The following is a 21,703-nucleotide window of genomic DNA, read 5'->3' as shown; positions in this document are numbered from 1 at the left end:
GATTCAGCTAATATGAAATATTTGTTGATTCAGACACAGACAGCTTGTTTTACAGTAGCAGATGTAGATTACTAAAGTCTTCTTGTTATGTGTTGAGATGTGTGAGTGTAGTTTACTAAGGGTCTTGTTATGTGTTGAGGTCTATGAGGTGTGTGATTGTAGATTACTAAGGGTCTGGTTATGTGTTAGGGTGTGTGTCTAGATTACTAGGGGTCTTGTTATGTGTTGAGGTGTGTGGCCGTTGTGGTTGTGTCTGCTGTAGTTGTACGGTATGTTGAGGTTTGTTGAGTGTGACTGTGACCATGCATGTGTCCTCAGGCCGGGAGCCGTCCATCTCCAGTGACACGCGCACAGACTCGTCCACGGACAGCTGCAGCTACCGGCCGAGTCGCTCGCAAAACGACTCGCTGGGCAGCCACTTCTCCTCAGACTCACAGGGCACTGTGGTCTGCAGCCCAGACAGCCCAGCAGGCTCCCAGCACAGTGTGGAGACAGAAGGTTGGACACACACACACACAGACACACAGACAGACGCACACACACACACACACACACACACACACACACACACACACACACACACACACACACACACACACACACACACACACACACACACACACACACACACACATAAATATTTCATACACATATTAATTAATAACGCTTTTTTAACATGAAGAGGGACATTACCCACAGACACTCACACACACAAATGTAAACATTATCTATTTGCTAACACAAATCCGTAAATACACACACGTGCAGAAACATCCACTGGTGCACCTAGTCACTGCAGTCACTGTTACTACCACTACCATATGATTCAACACAGTCACTGGCTCATTGCCCTTTCCTCTGACCTCTGACCTGTCTCCTTACCTCTCTTCATTGGTGCTGTTCCTCTGCCCAGGTGAGGTGCTGTTGAAGGAGCAGCCCAGCCCCGTGTCCACGCCCCGTCCCTCCAGCAGGGGGCGACCTCAGCAGGACTACCCGGACGCCGGCACCCTCCTGATGCACGGCCGGCCCCCGTCCTGCGCCAGCTCCGGCCTGGGCGGCTGCGGCTCGTCAGAGGGTGGCAGCGGCTGCGGCGGCGGGGGCACTCAGGGCAGCATGGGGCGGGGGAGGGAGCGCGACGTGTGGGAGGACGAGAGCACCAGCAGCGAGTCCAAGTCCAGCTCCTCCACTGGGGGGCGCTGCTACCGGCCCGCCTGGCGCCCGCGGCGAGAGGCGCTCAACATCGACAGCATCTTCACCCGCGAGGGCACGGGTCGGCGCTGGCAGCAGCCGCTCTCCGCCCTGCCCGGCAGCCCGCCGCTGGGGGAGTCTGGAGGGGTGGGGGGGGGAGGCTGTGGAGCGGGGGTGGTGGAGGCGGTCACGTGCGATGGGGAGATGGAGCGACTGCGCGCCCCGCCACCACCACGCCTCATCCAGAGGATGGAGAGCGGCTACGAGAGCAGCGAGAGGAACAGCAACAGTCCCGTCAGCATGGACATGCCCCTGCACGAGGCAGCTGGCGCCAACACGCACAGGTAGGGCACGCATCGCAACTCACATTCCCTACGCACACAGATGCAACCTCTATGTACAGGGACAAATGTACACATGTGGTTGAATATTTATGTCATCCATTAACAGGTACATTTCACTGCACACAGTACAACATGACCAAATCCACACAGCACTACAGTTATTTTTACAACCGTTTTCGCACTCCACTTTTTAACTTTACACACCTTGTACAAACATCTGCTCACCAAAACACTTCATGCTGCCATAACTACAACCAATGCTCTCTCCCAGAAAGACATGCTGATCCAGTGGGAGATTTGCTGTAGTTGTATTATTTGGTTGCTTTTGCTCACTTACTTCCATACACAGCAGTGATAGTGGGACAAATCTATTCAGCGGCAACTACAATGGTATTTTGCATATAGTATGCACATTTCAAGATTTACATTTTTTTATTTTTACCATTTCAATGCAGATATGACCACTTTGTATAAATGGTAACAGTTCTACAGACAAACAAATGGGCAAGTTGTCTGCTAAAATCACTTTTCAATTGTGTAATTTAATTAATCAGCAAAATACAGCATATTTCCATTTACAGTGATCTAAATTGTGAAAAGTTAGTTTTGAAGAGAGTATCTAAATACCAATAATTCAATGACAACTTCTTCCGAAATTCACAAGTACCTTGCTCAGTCAATGTTTACCACCACGAAAACTCTCAACAGATCATTGTGCTGGTGGCAAACATTACTCGCTCGTGAATTTCAGAAGCCGTGGTCATTGAAAGCATTTCATATCAAAGCAATACAAAAACATGTGTAACGTCACCTATTTGATTGTAACACTGATGTGACACTCTGGACTGTCCCAGGGATGCCCTAAATAAGAGGTCGCTGACCTTTGGGCCGTCCTGGCGCTCTGTGCCCAAGTCCAAGAGCAGCAGTGCCATCCTGCAGGAGCTGCCTTCCCCGAGCTGGGCACGAGCCCCTGCCCCCGCCAGCCCAGGTGAGTCTAGATGCCAGCGCTCCTCTAGGTCAGACAACTGTCACAAGATGATTCCACAGGATTGAATTATAGCTCCACTGCAGACACTGAAAGTACTGTGATTGGGCTATAACAGCAGTAGTTGCATGTTATGTGTGCTTTCAAAGCAGCTTGCTTGCTAAGGTGACTCTAAATGCAGTTACTGGTGTTATCCATCCATCTGAGAGACACTTTATTAGAAATTAATGTCTGTGAGCCTGGCCAGATCAATTGATCTAATGTGACAGGAATGACAGAAATATGCACTAGAAAGTGTCCTTGATGTTTATCAGTCGAGGGCCTTGGGGTGTTGCTAGTGATTGTATTGGCATTTTGTATTTCCTTACTTCTCCGAGTCTTTCTGTTTGCTTCTCCTGTGTGCCCACGCACATTTATAACATTTGTGTCTATGTGTGTGCATGTGTGTGTGTTTATGAATGTGTTTGTGTATGTGTATGTGTATGTGTATGTGTATGTGTATGTGTATGTGTATGTGTATGTGTATGTGCGTGCGTGTGTGTGTGTGTGTGTGTGTGTTTGTGTGTGTGTGTGTTTATGAATGTGTGTGTGTGTGTGTTTGTGTATGTGCGCATGTGTGTGTGTGTGTGTGTGTGTGTGTGTGTGTGTGTGTATGTGTGTGTCTGTGTGTGTGTGCATGTGTGTGTGTTTATGAATGTGTTTGTGTATGTGTATGTGTATGTGTATGTGTATGTGTATGTGTATGTGTATGTGTATGTGTGTGTATGTGCGTGCGTGTGTGTGTGTGTGTGTGTGTGTTTGTGTGTGTGTGTGTTTATGAATGTGTGTGTGTGTGTGTGTTTGTGTATGTGCGCATGTGTGTGTGTGTGTGTGTGTGTGTGTGTGTGTGTGTGTGTGTGTGTGTGTGTGTGTGTGTGTGTGTGTGTGTGTGTGTGTGTGTGTGTGTGTGTGTGTGTGTGCGTGTGTGTGTGTGTGTGTGTAGCCGTGGGCCGCAGCGAGCTGGATGAGCTGCAGGAGGAGGTGGCTCGACGAGCGCGGCAACAGGAGATCCAGAGGCAGAGGGAGAAGGCTAAGGAGGCGGCTCAGGCCTTCAACCCCAAACCCAGCAAGTTCATGGACCTGGACGAGCTCCAGCACCAGGGTAAACAGAACAGCAGCACTGGGAGTCAGGAAGAGGGTGGGCATGGGACTAGTGGGCGTTGAAAAGGTGTGGTGATGGAAGGGTTAATGTTGAAACCCGTGAAGTGTGTTCATGTGTGTTTGTGTGTTCATAGTCGTGCTTGTGGTCGTGTTTGTACATGTGAATTTGTGTCCCCTTCAGACCACTTGATGGCCTTATCAGATAGCAGTGGATCAGTTGTTCAACATCTCCACACCACAGATCTAGGGTGGCCTTCTGCAATAGCCAGAGTGAGGTCTAACAGGAGCGCTCTGTGTGGGTGGTAACCATGACTCTCTCGACCTCCATCCCATAATTTCAGCGGGGCGAGGGAGGAAGTGCATAGGCCAGCAGGATAAGGGGGAAGAGTGGTGGAGCAACAGCAGGAATAAAAAAGAAGAGAGAAGGAGGGATAGGCAGGAGGAAGAACAGTAATGAGCTGGGGGTGGCAGGGTTGCCAGCTTCAGATGAATCCTTCCGAAATCAATAGGCCTTCCTCAGCAGGACTGGAATGGATTGCTGTGGGCGATGCGGTTGCATGAGCTGGCATCCCAGAGGTATAATCAAATGAAATGCACACGTAAAGCATAGCCACACCCCAGCGCTCAAAATCATTCACTCTAAATGCACATCAGCGCAGGCCAAGAGCCATTTCACACATACAGCACATCAGTGCAGGCCAGAGCCATTTCACACTTACAGTACATCAGTGCAGACCAAGAACCATCTTACACAGACAGTACATCAGCGCAGGCAAGAACCATCTCACACATACAGTACATCAGCGCAAACCAAGAACCATCTCACACATACAGTACATCAGCGCAGGCAAGAACCATCTCACACATACAGTACATCAGCGCAAACCAAGAACCATCTCACACAGACAGTACATCAGCGCAGGCAAGAACCATCTCACACATACATTCACCCCAATGCCAAGCACAGTTTGGACTATTAATGGAACTTTAGGAAATATGTTTTTGAATTATGTTCCTTCAAATGCACCTGCACTTTCCAAAAGACTGGCAAGTTCAATTTTCCAAGTTGGAACTGTTAGTATTTGGTGTTTGTGTGTGTGTGTGTGTGTGTGTGTGTGTGTGTGTGTGTGTGTGTGTGTATGTACGCACGTTGTGTTGTGTTTGTCCAAAATGGTGGCCTGTCCTTTAGTGTGATTTATGAGAGTAGCTTCCTTTCAACAGCCAGGCAGAAGAAAAAAAATCCCAGACCAGACCAGGCTATTTTAAACAACCAGCTCAAAGCAATGAAATTCAGGTCACCAGTGTGTGTGTGCGTGCGCGTGTGTGTGTATGTGAGCGTGCTTGTGTGTGTCTGTGTGTGTGTGTGTGTGTGCCCGTGCATGTGTGTGTGTGTGTTTCTGTGTGTTTGGGGATTGGATGTTTGTGTAATTCCACAGAAAGGATCGCCATTTATTTTTTGAATTGGGTGATTATGTGGTACCCAGTGAAAGGAGCCTTGGGACTCACACCCCCTGGCCCTTACTGTTAAAGAGTCAACAAGCAAACTCAGACCACGGAATCAAAAAGTCACAACGATTTTTAGAGAAACCCGATTGAAAAGGCCAATGTCATGACCTCATAGTGCATCTCCCTCTCCATACACAGAGTGTGTTTGCATGTGCATTCTCTGTCTCACTCTCTCTCTCTCTCTCTCTCTCTCTCTCTCTCTCTCTCTCACACACACACAAACACACAAACACACACACAGAAAAACACAGTCTTCTCTCTGTCAGTACCTTGGTGTGTGTGTGTGTGTCTTTTTGTCCGTCTGGTGTGTTTGTGTGGTACTTGTGAGCCCCTGGTCAGCCTAATGTGTGCTCATGGAACATGGAGTCCAAAGGCATTACAGGAGATCCTTTCAATGGTGTTTTTAATCCGGGAGTGGCCCAAAGGTATTTGAGGGTCTCTTGTTTAGAATCGCTCAGACATGGTGCCAAAGGCGTCCATAAGGGGTCAAATCAAGTGTTCTTCACCTATGTGGCCATTCAATGGAACAACACTCAGGGAGCCATGGCAGCACATCTTAACCTCTCATGCTGTTTTGTCCATGTAACAACTGAAGGCAGGAGAGCAACCAAAGCAGCTGAAGGCCAGTGGAGATCTTCCCTGTGCCAAAGCCAGGCCTTCACTCTCAGACACCTGGAAACAATCCTTTACAAATGCAATGAGGTTTGCAATGCCGACGGATTGTTTGATGTCATTTTACGGTGTATAATAAATGGTTTGGAATGATTATCGGAGGCCATTGAAGTCTTGGTTTCTCTCCTGTGCTGGATGCTTCTCCACTCTGCCCTCTCTAACACGCCACTCATTAAGGGGACTTCAGCAGGCTTAGCGATGGTGCACCACACGGGTGAAACACAAGTTGATTTGAATGTGGCCTGAAGGCTACCTCCTGAACTCGTTTCGGATGGACCTGTGGTGCCATTCTTAGCCTGCTGAACGTTTTCGACAAACCGTATTCTCCTGGCGTTGAGTGACAGGCTCCACTCGACTCCATCTCTCTTATCAACTGCAACTGTAGAAGACAGCTAGCATGCTAGGCCCTTCATAACTCACCTCTTTCTTTCTTCCCTCGCATTTTGCTTTCTTTCTCTTTCTTCCTCCCTTGCCCTCTCTCCTTCTCTCTTTCTTTGGCTGTTTCTTTGTCTTTGTCTTTCTCTCTCTTTCTCTCTTTGTTTTCCTCTCCATTCTGTTATTTATTTCCTTTTGCATTTTAGCTTCACTAAGATTGCCCATGCATGAGGCTAACACTGATAGCAGGAGTGTGTCTGCGGCCAGCCGGCTGCAGGGGTGCATGCAGAGGGCAGGAGGTCAGCTGGAGGTCGCACGGCCGCCGGAGCACAGCCGCCCGCACAGGTACTGCTCCCCCTCCCCCTCCCCTCCCCTCTCCTCCACCAGCTGTCTGTCGCTCCACCTGTGGAAAGCTCATCCGTGTTCGTCTGCTCTCAGCTGAGTTTGGTTCAAAAGGCTGTTCCCAGTGTTCGCTGACAGCACAAAGGAAGGCTTGTAATTAATAGATTATGTCAAGCTAATTTGACAGCGTCTTACAGAATGAGACACCTTGTTACTTTTGGGGTCTATGGGAACCTGGTTGAAATAGTTGTAACAGTATTGTGTTCGTATGGCTAGCGCATCAGTTAAATATGGAATCAATGTGTTGTTTTATGGGAAAGCCTGCGGTTTACATTCCTATTTAATTCTGCTTTGTCAAGGCATGAAGAGATATCCGCTGAACATGAAAGATTTGAAAAGCACATAGGCCAATTTAGCAATGCAACTTAATTAAGCACACAGACCAATTAAGCAACCAATCCGAATATCCTCCTGATCATCACCATCATTGCTATCATGCTTATCTATTTTTTTTTTTTTTTATTTGACTTTATTTTCTTGTTTTTCTCTTCACGGTCTCTATAGTAGGTCCCCACAACGAAAGAAAAGTGTCTTCAACTAAAGTGCCGTACAATCCTGATCATGTTTGTTTATCTTGAGTCTATAGTTTCAACACAATTCTGTGTTAGGCAGAATATTTCATCATTTCTGCCCCCTTGTAGGTGTCTCTACACTTCACATAGTCTACCTGATCACAGTTACACTTAGCACCTGTCAAGCTAAGGCATTTTTATGAAGGTGGATAACTTCACCTGGCAAGTTAAAAGACTGGCTACACAGACAATAGGGGTAAAGGGGGGGGGTGCCTTAAAGGTCTGAGCCCATTGGCACTCTTCCTTTCTTTTCCTCTTCTTTTTCTCCTTTTTCTTCTTCTTCTTTTTCTTCATCTTCTTCCTTCTCTTCTTCCTCCTCCTCCTCCGGTCTCTTCCTTCTGTTGTCCAGATCAATAAAAGCAGGGGCGGTGATGTATGGCCTGACCTGGCCCACGGCCCCATGGGTAATTACTGAGCCTGGTGGTCTGGGAGTATTTACAGGAAGCCAACGCTCTATCACATTAATCAGCACTGCTTACCCAACCAAACACTCTTCCTCTCTCATACACACACAAACACAAACCACAAACACACACATACACACCAAACACTCTTCCTCTCTCATACACACACAAACACAAACCACAAACACACACATACACACCAAACACTCTTCCTCTCTCATACACACACAAACACAAACCACAAACACACACATACACACCAAACACTCTTCCTCTCTCATACACACACAAACACAAACCACAAACACACACATACACACCAAACACTCTTCCTCTCTCATACACACACAAACACAAACCACAAACACACACATACACACCAAACACTCTTCCTCTCTCATACACACACAAACACAAACCACAAACACACACATACACAACAAACACTCTTCCTCTCTCATACACACACAAACACAAACCACAAACACACACATACACACCAAACACTCTTCCTCTCTCATACACACACAAACACAAACCACAAACACACAAATACACATACTCACACACAGTCATAAAAACACACTCACAAACTTTATACACGCATGCATACTTAAACACATACAGTATGCACATACAGATATATGAACAAATCATGAAGTTAGCTTGACTGCACCTCTCATCGCGGCGCAAAGCTTAGAGAGGTAGAAGATGGAGGTGTGAGGACACCCAGTTCCCCCAATGCAGATATGTGTGTATACTGTATGTGCACCTGTGTGTGTGTGTGTGTGTGTATGTGCACCTGTGTGTGTGTGTGTGTGTGTGTGTGTGTATGTGCACCTGTGTGTGTGTGTGTGTGTGTGTGTGTGTGTGTGTGTGAAGCCCTCTGCTTTTACTCATGTCTCGCAAGGAGGATTCATTTCCTTCATGACTGCTGGTTTCACTTGAGATCAGCGCAGTCCAGTGACACCTTTATCACTGCAGTAACTCATCTGCAGAAGAAGCAGGTTAAGGTCACTGTGTGCGTCACTCTCTAAGGTGTGTGGCATGTGTGTGTGTGCGTATGTTTGAGTGTGTGTGTGTGTGTGTGTGTGTGTGTGTGTGTGTGTGCGCATGTGTTTGTGTGTGTGTGTGTGTCTCAGAGAGAGAGTGTGTGATATGTATGTGAGGTCAGGATCGTGTATATGAGGGTATTTCACGTTGAGTGCCGATTGTGTAAGAGAAAGGAAACAGGAGTTGGATCATTTTGGGATCGTAAAGTTCCTTGTAGCCACAAGGAGAGGGGTATGGGTGCTAGTCCTCTCCCTGCAATAGCTGCCCTGTCAGAAGGAGTGATGATGGTGGGGGAAATCCAATTTGTTGTGATGTGGGTACATGGTCCCTGTGTGTAGGGTCCTACAAGACCAGTCGGGAAAACTAACAGTGTTTAAAAAGTGGACAGAAAGCAATGTTTCACCTAGAAACGTTTTCTAAAATGCAGGTGTATTTTTTTTAGAGTGCTATATTTCTCTATAATTCTATACCCTCAGCAGCCAGTTTATAATAATAACTACTTACTAACCGAGAGTGAGGTCATGCAGGGACATATCAGACTGAGACTGTAACGTATCTACCGAGCGATAGCGAGGTTGATACGGCAAAGCCGAAGTCTGATATGTCCCTGCATGACCGAACAGTCGAGGTTAGTAAGTTGTTTATTATATGGCATTTTTAGCTCTTTTCATTTTGAGAATAAATGGTAATTGTAAATAGAAAACATGTCGTTTTGTTCAGCTCTCAAGCCTTCTCACGACACAGTGTGTTTCAGGTGTTGCCTAGCAAACAATGACTTGCTAACTTCAAGTTACAATGATCAATAGAAAATGGACAACAGGGCTCAGCTTAAATGGCTTTAATTAACAGTTAAACACGAGGTTTTCAAACTATAGTAGTCAAGTCTTCATCATCACTTTCAATAACACATTTTCGCTGCTTCTGAATTGTACTGACCTGTACTAACTTAGTCCTATAAAGTATAACCCGATATCAAAATGTTCGCGAATTCTTGAGTCTTTATTCTTCAACTGTCATCAACTGTCATGGTACCACGACATTCAACTGGTTTCCTGTTCTCAGATAATTTCATAATAGGAGTCCTGATTCTATCACTACTTATAATTACATGCTCATGGCTGTTGATATATCGCTATTTTTTAAGGATGTAATGTTTAGTTCTTGGTACTTGACGTCACCGGAGGGCAATACGAATACTTATCAGACCGCAGACCGGCAAGGACGTCAATACGCGGCTGGCATGACTACCCATTAGCCAATCAGAATGCATGTACTGTCATTGCCATATAATAATAATTATTATTATAATACATTACATTTATATATCGCTTTATTGAGTTCTTAAAGACGCTGATTATGTACACCTAGCAAAAACACCTGGTGTTTCTGTTATTTAGCCTAGCGTCTCTGATTGAAATGAATGTGTGTACTGTCTCATCTCATCCCCCTGTTCTTTTTCTTCTGAGGAAACACTGCCTACTGTACCTTTTATTTTTTATCAGTCCAAACAAGGATACGGACGGAGGTTGGGTCATTTCAGTTGAATTCTAATTGTCCTGGTAAATGTATTCAGTTCATTTAAATGCAGTAAGAGTGGCCCGCTGCTACTCCAGTGTTTCCTGTCTTGGCAGAACATACCACCCCTGTGTTGTGACTGCTGTCAGCATAATCCTGACCACATCTCTATTTCTCTCTCTCTCTCTCTCCCCAATAGTGAACAGCCTGGCCCGCTCCAAGTACTGCTGACGAAAACCCCCCACCAGCTCTGGGACACCAATCAGGACGCTGCCCTTGCCCTGCCCTCCCCTCCCCTCCCTAAGTCCCCCTCCACCTCCACCAATCAAACGCCATCTTTCTCTCAGAGCCACGCATCAGTCACCTCCCCCACCTCCATACAGCAGTCACCTAATAGCCACGCCATGCCAGGGAGTAATTGCGATTGGCCAAGGTCAGCGGAAGAGGCGGGGCCGAGGGCGGACGAGGAGCGGTGGGAGGGCATCAGGTTGTCTGACATCCTGCAGGCCTCAGGTGTGTCCGTCCGGCCCCTCCGCAAGCACCTGGCCATCTCCCTGCCCTCGCTGCCTCTGGACGCCTGGAGCCTGCTGGGGAGGGGGGAGCAGCACAGCCAGGGAGTAGGGTCAGACGGCCTCCCTCTCCCTCTCCAGCTCCCAGCCTCTGCCCAACCACCACCGTCTGCTGCTGCTGCTGCTGCTGCTGCCCACACACCCTGCCCCGGAGACGTGGAGGAGAAGCGAGGGAGGAGAGAGGAGGTGCAGGGCAGAGAAGGGGAGAACCACCTGCGTCTCCCGCTGTGGCACCCGCTAAGCTCCGCCTCCCAGCGCTCCCCTAGCCTTTCCCGAATCAGCCCCGGTTCCCCGACCCCCACGAGGCCCACGTGCCATTGGTCATCCTGGAGCCTTGACTGCCCCAATGCTGTAGTGGCGCCGTACAAGACTCCCCCTGACAGCACCTGGGACCCCTGCTGCTCCCCAGCCCATGAAACCAGACCTTCATTAAGTTCCAGGACGCAGGGAGGCACATCCTGTCCTGATCCCTGGTCCAGAGCTCCTGACCAGAGGGCAGGGATGCGTAGTGCCCCTGTTCGAAGAACTTGCTCTGGAGCTGACCTGGGGCCTGTGGAACAGGAGCTTTCTGAGCTGGACTCCCTCTACCAAGCTAGTCTGATGGCCCAACGCAGCCCTTCTTCAGCTCCCGCTGCTGCTGGAGCCAGAGCAGGTAGGAATGTACGCTGTTCAATGGGGAGAGACACTGAATGCTAATGTAAGGCTAAGTGTGGTGAAGTTGGTACCAGGCTTGTACCATGTATCTGATTGGAGACCACTAATTGACTCCACTGGTGCCACTGTTTGGCTTCACTGACAATCTAGAGTAAAGAACATTTTCAAAGATGGACAAACTTGACCTATCTGGTAATTAGTGACTCTTAACATTACAGTACCCATGTTTGATATGCAGATTACATACATTACATGTAACACGTTTCCTCTTTGCCTAATCAAACAAATGTATACATACTTAATTTAATTTCAAGTCATAACAGTTTGCATTGCTCTCATGCATTTGACCATGTCTCTGTCTTGCTGTCTAGCTGTCTAGGCAGACCCAGCAGTCTTGGAGCTGTCTAGGTGTTAGCAGGATTCAGTTTAGCACCTCAAACATTAAACAGCAGATACTGTGATACCAGTGGTGTCTGTAATTCTGTTGTGATTTTTTGCACAAATTCATAGACAACATAAATGGCATCTCTGAACGTTTCACTAATATGTATTCAAAGTGGTTAGCAAGCGATCATGCAAACTCTAAGGAGAGGATGGAACAGTGCTTTCATGATCTATCTGTTGAGTCTACGGGCGAGAGTCATACAGACTCATCCAGTGTAATCTTGAAGAGCTGAATACATAATGCTGAATGGTGAACCTCTGTAATAGTAGCAGGCTACACTTAAGCTAAGTGCAGTCATGCTCTAGTACTTACAAAACTTCTCCAATCCTTTTAGCAAGTTATTCAACTACGGCTGCACTAATCTGTTGCCGTGAGCTGTTAGTGTATATGCAGCTTATACTGTCAAGTTGTGTTCATTCGGCTAAAATGTGGCTTTGTGAAACCGTAGATGTGAAAATTGAAAATTCATATTGTTAATTTGGCATGGTAATTCATTCTGTCTCTCTAGTCTGCCTGAAATCTGTCTGAAATCATATCACTGAGCACTGTGTTTTATTGGGCAGTGAGAGTGTTGGTGTCCACTATTGAGTTAAGGCATCACTCACACATCTACACAAACAGAAGACCACAATATAACATTACAAAACAGATCTTTAGTTTTACAGGTGCATGCTTTCACAGTATAACATTACAAAACAGATATTTAGTTTCACAGCTGCATGCTTTCACAGTATAACATTACAAAACAGATCTTTAGTTTTACAGGTGCATGCTTTCACAGTATAACATTACAAAACAGATATTTAGTTTAACAGCTGCATGCTTTCACAATATAACATTTCAAAACTGATCTTTAGTTTAACAGCTGCATTCACTCACAGTATAACATTACAAAACAGATCTTTAGTTTTACAGCTGCATTCACTCACAGTATAACATTACAAAACAGATCTTTAGTTTAAAGGCACCCAGTGCAACTTTCGAGGCTTAAAAGTAAACATTCAATTTCTAGTCTTTTTTACACATAGTAAGTTTCAATAACTCCATACCATTACATACCGACATTCAAGCAGCAAAGATGAGACGTCGTTGTGTGGTGAGAACTGATAGAAAATCGATAACAACAACAATCGCCGCCATTTTCTTTATTTTTTGTAACCTACAATAAATAAAGCAGGCTTCCAGTCAATGGAAAAATGGCTTCTCCCCACCGGCGATTGCTGTTGTTTACGATTTTCTATCAGTTCTCACCACACAACGACGTCTCATCTTTGCTCCTTGAATGTCGATATGTAATGGTATGGAGTTATTGAAACTTACTACGTGTAAAAAAGACTAGAAATTGAATGTTTATTTTTCATTGAATGTTTACATAAAGTTGCACTGGGTGCCTTTAACAGCTGCATTCACTCACAGTATAACATTACAAAACAGATCTTTAGTTTAACAGCTGCATTCACTCACAGTATAACATTACAAAACAGATCTTTAGTTTAACAGCTGCATTCACTCACAGTATAACATTACAAAACAGATCTTTAGTTTAACAGCTGCATTCACTCACAGTATAACATTACAAAACAGATCTTAGTTTAACAGCTGCATTCACTCACAGTATAACATTACAAAACTGATCTTTAATTTAACAGCTGCATGCTCTCATAAGCATCAGATTCATCTGGAGGAGATGCCTCACAATACTGATGTTTCCACACATCTTTCTTTAGCAGTTATATATTTCTGCCAGAGAGGCCCTAAGTAGTGCATCTTGAAAGTCTGTGCCAAATTAACACTGGAAATGGACATGTTAAGTGAAGACAAGACACACAAGTTTTGTGTATTAGGGGAAGAGGAATTATTGTTGAGGATATGACAAGGAAACTATTTTGTAAGAGTAGTGGTCTGTTTGATTGTGGCCAGGGGCATATGGATTGTGAATGCAGGGACAGTGTACCTCATGATGTGGGGACAAGAAGCATGTGTTTAGTGGCATGTTGATGTGTGCTGTGTTATGTGGGGAATTTGCGGTCCTTTTTATAGAAAGCACCGGAGCCTGTACTGTGTTAAGTGCTGACAGGGTGGACGGGGTCGGTCAACTACGAAATGAGATTTATCACACCTGATGGTAGATCACGTCTTGTCGGGATGCGACCCCTGTGGAAATTGTTTTTGATATCTGTCAGTCATGGCTACATGGCTACAGAAGAACACATCAATGGCTACAGACACAAGAAGTGGCCTCCCTTAGTAAATATGTCCCCAAGAGAGTGGAGAGTGTTCAGAGGGGACATGGGGTGTGTTGCATGCAGTGTATTGTGGGAACAGGAGAAGGGTGCTCTGAATCAGGATGACTCTTGCAGTATTGCTAAGGTGCGACTCTTCCCCTTTGTCTAGTGCCGTCGGCTGCTCGTAAGCTGATGATTGGACGAGGACGCTCCCGGACCCCCACAGCTGAGATCGAGCGCAGTGCTTACGGACCTCCAGGCGGCCCCCACCCCCCCACCTGTGTCAATAATGTAAGAGTCAAGACCACTCTCTGTCTCTTTTCATCTTTTTTCTCCTTTTTTTCTGTCTTATCCCCCTCTCTCTAGTTCCATCTTCATCTCTCCGCTCCATCTTTCTTTCTTTGACGCTCTGTTGCACTCTGTCACTCTCAGATGCCTTCATATTCTTGTAGTACTTTTCCAAGGTCTATTGGGTGTACTTAACACTAGTTGTTTTGATAACAGGAGGTGGGTGCATGTTGTATTTAAACAAGTATTTACAGTATAATGTGTAATGACTGTGTCTTTGTGTGTGTGTGTGTGTGTGTGTGTGTGTTTGTTTGTGTTTGTGTGTGTGTGTGTGTGTGTGTGTGTGTGTGTGTGTGTGTGTGTGCGTGTGTGTGTGTGTTAGTCTGCGTGGGGCCTGGAGCTGGAGCAGCGTGCTGAGCAGGAGGGGGAGTGTGATGGTGATCAGATGAGACGCTTCACTCGCAGTCTGAGTGGCACCGTGATTGGCCCACACCACACCCGCCTGGCTCTGTCCCGCAGCTTTGTGAGTTCCCACACACACGTGTGTGCGCGTACACACAGACACAGACACACACACACACACACACACACACACACACACACACACACACACACTCACAAACACACATTCAAACAATTGTTTGCACACCCATATGCATATGCATATGCATATGCACTCGATCATGCAAACACAGATATGCACTCACACAACTGCACACACACACACACTCAGATGTGCACACTCAAACACTCGCTCATTTGCGCGCTAAAAGCACACATATGCATTTATATTTCCTCATGAGCAACACTGTTCAGATAAGTCTAAAGCGACATAGTGCACTGAAAACAAAATGTATTCATAAATGTAAATCACTGTTTCTCCGTTGTTATTGAATCCAGAGCCATTCTGGGCATTTTGCATTAATTAAGCAGAATCACGTGTAAACACATGCGTGAGCGAACGCACACACACGCACTCCTCAGTGCCTACCCCCTCTCTGCCATGTCCTCAGTGCCACACTGCCCCCCTGTGTCTGTGAGATGTAACTGCCACTGCAGAGTGGAGAGAAGCATAGCCTCCCCTCTCAACAAAGCATCATTCCATTTGCAGTCATTAATTGTCCATCTCTCTCTTTCTCTCCCTGTCCTCTCTGTCTCCCTGTCCTCTCGGCCTCGGTGTGTGTGTGTGATTGTGTGTGTGTGTGTGTGTGTGTGTGTGTGTGTGTGTGTGTGCACGTGTGTCTGTGTGTGTTTTTTCCGTGTGTGAATCGGTGTAGAAGCTTCCAGAAGACCATCTTGTGTTTTGCACATCCCTCAGCTTAGCCCATTTCAACCACATACCTCACCACCACGATCATCATCACCACCACCACCATCATCGTCTTCCTCCTCCGTCACCACCTCCATGAGCTTCATCCTGCCCACCCTCATCTCTTCCTCAGCCCAGACACATCTATGTTTTGATGGGCAGCTTGGTTCACTCAGCCCCTGTCTGCAGGTGGACATGGTGGTGGAGAGTAAGGTAAAGGCTGTCCCTCTTGGCCTTTTCCTGGGTATACCACCATAAATGAACCATCTCCACATAGCTCTCCTCGTGTGTGTATACCTTTGTCATTTTTGGTTACGTTGTCCTGTAGCGAGTTCTAGTGTTTGTGTCTTTGTTTCTTTTATTTCTTTTGGTTGGTTCTGGAGCCTGTCCATCACTCTCCGCCGTCCCTCCTTCCCACAGGATGCATCGCGAGGGTCTGGAAAGTTCTGGCTGTGCCTGACGGGGGTGCGTGTGTCTCAGTGGCCTGGAGCAGCTGACCAGGAAGGGTTCCACTGATCTGCCCCTCCTGGGGTCCTCAGTCCTCCTCCATCAGAAGATCCCCAAGCCAACACTTAACACCCTTCAGGCTGACCTCCAGGCTGACCTCTACCCTCTGAGCTCCAGGCTGACCCAGGCGGACCCAAGCCCTTCTACCCTCTGAGCTCCAGGCGGACCCAGGCCCTTCTACCCTCTGAGCTCCAGGCCCTTCTACCCTCTGAGCTCCAGGCTGACCCAGGCCCTTCTACCCTCTGAGCTCCAGGCTGACCCAAGCCCTTCTACCCTCTGAGCTCCAGGCGGACCCAGGCTGACCCAAGCCCTTCTACCCTCTGAGCTCCAGGCGGACCCAGGCTGACCCAGGCCCTTCTACCCTCTGAGCTCCAGGCCCTTCTACCCTCTGAGCTCCAGGCTGCAGCTGTAGCTCTCAGCTTAAGTGTATGTCTCCAAGACCTCAAGTCCAGCTCAAGCTCCAGCACCTGTGTTTCACTCTCAGCTCCAGAGCTCGGTCCTCCATCCACAGCTTCACCATCAGTATTGGCCCTGATCCTCTAGCCAAGAGCTCCAGCTTCACCATCGCCATCAGTATTGGCCCCGATCCTCCAGCCCAAGGCTCCAGCTTCACCATCAGTATTGGCCCCGATCCCCTAGCCAAGAGCTCCAGCTTCACCATAAGTATTGGCCCTGATCCTCCAGCCCAGAGCTCCATCAGTATTGGTCCTGATCCTCCAGCCCAGAGCTCCATCAGTATTGGCCCTGATCCTCCAGCCCAGAGCTCCATCAGTATTGGCCCTGATCCCCAGCCCACAGCTCCAGCTCCAGCCTCTGAACTTCAGTGTGAAACAGGCGGGACAACACTGCAATTGGTCACAGGAAGTGCCCCATTCCTCTCATGCCCCACCTTATGCCTCTTCCTTAAATTGTACATATTGTGTCTTTAGCCCTCACACCTTACCCTCTATTACCTTCCTTTCTCAAGCCCTCCTCCTGTCTGTTACTCTCCCAGCACCCTGACGTATCACACAACCAGGGGTTTTGCCATCTCTGCCCCACTTATGTAGAGAGGGCTGGCTGTCCCCATGACCCCCACATCTATTTCTCAGGAGGAGTGACTCCTCGAGCCCCCACATCTGTCTCTCAGCAGGAGTGACTCCTCGAGCCCCCACATCTGTCTCTCAGCAGGAGTGACTCCTCGAGCCCCCACATCTGTCTCTCAGGAGGAGTGACTCCTCGAGCCCCCACATCTGTCTCTCAGCAGGAGTGACTCCTCGAGCCCCCACATCTGTCTCTCAGGAAGAGTGACTCCTCGAGCCCCACATCTGTCTCTCAGGAAGAGTGACTCCCTGGCACTCCCACACACACACTCGCCTGGAGGGATCATCCAGAGGCGCGATGAACCGGCTCTACAAAGGGGAACAGCAGCAGAGGGGAACAGCAGCAGAGGGGAACAGCAGCGTTAAAAAATAAAATGAATTATTATTATTATTAAAGGGGAACAGCAGCAGAAGGGAACAGCAGCAGAAGGGAACAGCAGCAGAGGGGAACAGCAGCAGAGGGGAACAGCAGCAGAGGGGAACAGCAGCAGAAGGGAACAGCAGCAGAGGGGAACAGCAGCGTTAAAAAATAAAATGAATTATTATTATTATTAAAGGGGAACAGCAGCAGAAGGGAACAGCAGCAGAGGGGAACAGCAGCAGAAGGGAACAGCAGCAGAGGGGAACAGCAGCAGAGGGGAACAGCAGCAGAAGGGAACAGCAGCAGAGGGGAACAGCAGCAGAGGGGAACAGCAGCAGAAGGGAACAGCAGCAGAAGGGAACAGCAGCAGAGGGGAACAGCAGCAGAAGGGAACAGCAGCAGAGGGGAACAGCAGCAGAGGGGAACAGCAGCAGAAGGGAACAGCAGCAGAGGGGAACAGCAGCGGTCGGGCTGGCCTTAGGGTCAGAGGTCATACAGGTCACGCTGACTAGAGATGGCCGAGATTCCTCCTCCTCCCCTCTTTCTGGTCCTGCTGCAAGGTCCCACACAGCCCCCCCACTCACACACACACACACACACACACACACACACACACACACACACACACACACACACACACACACACACACTCACACACCTGATTCCATCCCCTGCTGGGCCACTTCTCTTAATTAAAATGTCTAACAGGAAGTCATAGGAGAGCCAGAGTTTGCCCTATGGCTTGCTGGCTCAGTTTTAATATCGCTGATTTCCATTTAGGAACGTCCCTTTCCCTACCCTGCCGGGCCTGACACCATGATTAACATAAGAGATTGTGTGCGCGTGTGAGTGAAAGGGTGTGTGTGTGTGTGTGTGTGTGTGTGTGTGTGTGTGTGTGTGTGTGTGTGTGCGTGTGTGTGTGTGTGTGTGTGCGTGTGTGTGCGTGTGGCAGGGGGCTTAAGATATGAGGGGACAGGGGCTATGTGTAGCTTGCTCATTCTCATAATGAAGACGAGGGCCTCGTAGCTAAAAATGTAATCAATGAATATTCCATCCCATCACATCGACCCTTCTCCAACACCTTCTCCTCAGACAGCCTCACCTGTGTCCCCCTTTAACGTCTCTTTTTGTAGCGGGCAGGGCAAGTAGTGCAAGCTACATTCATGTATCCACAGAGTACTTCACAGAGAATCATTGGAAACAGACTATACTGAAGAAATTACCGTTTTCTACAGCGTCCACCCTCTCTGCTCCAGGACTTTTGAGGAGCAGGAATGTGCGTCATCCACCCTCCTCCGGGAGGTGGTGAAGATGGTCCGATGGACATTTTAAATCCCTCTGTAACTTACACGGGCATTCCCTGTAGCACATTAACCCCCCTACTCATAGTGTTACAGGCAGGACTGCTTTGCCTTGACTGACCAGAAAACATAGAACTTACTTTGTGTGTAAAGATGACAAAACGATGCAAAAGCTGACGCCATGGGATTAAGTGCAGGGAGGGGGGGACATTTAAGTATGCTATGACATTCTGGAATGTTCATTCTGTTTTAAGGTAACAATTGTTATATGCATTAAGACAAGTATAGTACACTTCAGAAGTGTAGACTGGAGAAACCTGCTATTTTTTCATCCCATTGATGGCTCTCCCATTTGTCCTGGGAGATAAAGCTTCCCGTTGTTTTTCTTTCCTCTCCTATTTCCTGTTAGGAGATAGAATGACACTATGAGTGGCGAGTGAAGGGATGATGATAAGGCACAGGAAAGACACAGGAAGGAGGTCAGCACCTTAAAGCTTTGAGGAAAGGATTTGGCATCCTTACAAGACGTTCCACCTTTTATCTGTAATGCTTTAACATTGGACCCCATTGTAATTAAAAACACACACACTCACACAAACACAGACCCACCTACACTGACACACACACACACACACACACACACACACACACACACACACACACACACACACACACACATAGACACAGACATGCAACATTCACTTCTTATGAATTCTTAGGGAGCTGATTAGCTTTTTGCACAACAGTGGGACAATGATGAAGAAATAATATTTAAAGTAGCCAAATACCATAACCTGTGTGTGTAATCCTGTTGTATTGTAGAGTTCTATGACCTGTCTTACTTTTCTTATATTTAACATATAATGCAACAGACTCATCTCTTCTGTAGTACTGGAGGGTAAAGAAACTAGTTATTTAAAATAACCAAAGATTGGTACTAACATCAGGAAGGGTCTAAAATGGGCAAAAGAAAAGAAAAGAAAGAAAGCTTAAGTTCTGTTTTCTTTTTTGATTTGTTCATTTTCAGTCCTTTCTTCTTCTGAAGGATGTTCAGTGAATGTAGCATGTAAGGTGCAGGAGTACGCTATGCAAACGCCCCTCCCAGACAACCAGCAAACAGCCACTCCATAGACTTCAAGGTCATTCTCTTCTCATTTTTAAACTCAAAAACATCTTCCTTCAGACTGGTTGTTCCCAGAATATATCTAATTGTCTTTAAAGTCTGTATATCTGGCCAAACAGACCGTAACAGAAAGGATGTGGTTGGAGAGAAAGAGTGAAGGAAAAGCATTTCCAGTGGTTTTCCAGTTGGGGATTCATTTGTAAGTGCTTTTTGGGGGGTTGAGGGAACTTGTATTTTTGCAATAAAGTTATTACCAATGCACTCCAGCATATGCACTGTGCCGATCTACGCCCATTTATTACCAGTGCACTCCACCATACTGTGCCGATCTGCGCCCATTTATTTACCTTTATTCATTCAGTATTTATCCCAGACCAGCTGATTTGCTTAAAGAAGCATTGTGCAGTTTTTGTCTAAAACTAGCGAGCTACTGTCCTAAAAGACAGCAAAACCACCACCAACCACTCAGTTGGCACTGATATAATCTTGCTTACATGCTAACTGGCATGTGTCTGTAAAATTGTTGGCAAAGTTGTGGCTGTGAAGGCTTTGTTTGACGTTTTTGCAGGTTGTCTCAACCCGAGCCACAGAACTACGTGCAGAACTAGTGGGAATGACTGCTGTGTTTATTATCCTTCACATGAACCCCATGATCCAAAATGAATTTGATGAAAATACCAAAAGTAGTTTCTCACAGAAACATGCCTCAAGAAGTGGCACATTGTTGCACTGCAGCTTTAGGTTCATCAAACACATCTGAAAAAGATAACGTTTTCCCACTCCCACTTAGCCATCACTCACAGCAAAGTGATTCTCTGGGGGCAAAGTTAAATTATGTGTTTCTGGGGGTGAAGGTAAATGTGGTTAGAGTATGTCTGTCTGGGGGCGAAGTTAAATTTGGTTAGAGTATAAAAATGATTTATCGGTGAGATATGTGATGTGTCACTGATTCTCAGGCCTCTGGGTACCGTATGCTTAGATTCCATTGCATTGTCACTAAATATTAGCTTTACTGGGATTCACAGAATATTTAACTCATGCGGTCACAATCATGTAGGCCTACCTCGCCAAGAACTCACTAAAGACAACCAACTATCACCAGATTGAGTACCTCCTCACAGGATCGGATCACAGAATCTCTTGTAGGGCTGTCCCAAGGCATATAGTATGTGAGACCATCTCCTGTGGGACTTGATGCTACCCCCTGCCTGTGTCCAGCAGCCTCTCCACAGGGCATCACTCCTGACTCATTTAAGAGTAGGCCCGGCCCTCTCTGAACATCACATCAAACCCATCAACCAGTCCTTTTTCTTGGATGTCTACATGACAGGTGAGTCCAATGCCATCAACATCTGCATATGCATTAGGTTAGTGTTTCAGGCATGGAGCTGCCCCCATATCCGACTTATTAGTCATGGGTTAAATGAGTGAGGACAAAGGCTATGAATTGTTGTTATTAGCGCAGGTATGTTGATGAAACAATCTACTACTGGTGCATTAGAATGGGTTTTTTACCCTCTCCAGCAAAGAATCTGCAAGCCGTATCCACCAGGTGTCAGCAAGGACACCCACTTGACTGTGTGGAGATGGTGCAATTGCCAGGGGTTGTCACTGTAATATGTGGCAAGTTAGCAGGAGCTTGTAAGACGTCTTTCACTTTGAATAATGAAGATTCTCTCAAAC

At 47.0% G+C, this 21,703-nt stretch overlaps 1 protein-coding gene across 1 annotated transcript in view; it reads left to right on the top strand.

The window, feature by feature from the left end:
* Positions 1-16,399, top strand: part of usp54b (ubiquitin specific peptidase 54b) — a gene marked incomplete at both ends in the record, with an annotated part of 57,023 nt that extends 40,624 nt beyond the window's left edge. The window contains 10 exons of the mRNA XM_080851735.1: positions 319-498; positions 914-1,532; positions 2,387-2,520; positions 3,500-3,694; positions 6,417-6,555; positions 10,356-11,377; positions 14,219-14,340; positions 14,720-14,860; positions 15,656-15,859; positions 16,271-16,399. Coding sequence (XP_080707861.1) covers positions 319-498; positions 914-1,532; positions 2,387-2,520; positions 3,500-3,694; positions 6,417-6,555; positions 10,356-11,377; positions 14,219-14,340; positions 14,720-14,860; positions 15,656-15,859; positions 16,271-16,399 — 2,885 coding nt within the window. The remainder of the gene's footprint in view (positions 1-318; positions 499-913; positions 1,533-2,386; positions 2,521-3,499; positions 3,695-6,416; positions 6,556-10,355; positions 11,378-14,218; positions 14,341-14,719; positions 14,861-15,655; positions 15,860-16,270) is intronic.
* Positions 16,400-21,703: the final 5,304 nt, after the last annotated feature.

This window comes from Sprattus sprattus (assembly GCF_963457725.1).
Source record: "Sprattus sprattus genome assembly, chromosome: 14".
Lineage (NCBI taxonomy): Eukaryota > Metazoa > Chordata > Actinopteri > Clupeiformes > Clupeidae > Sprattus > Sprattus sprattus.
This window is presented reverse-complemented; position numbering and strand designations above follow the sequence as displayed.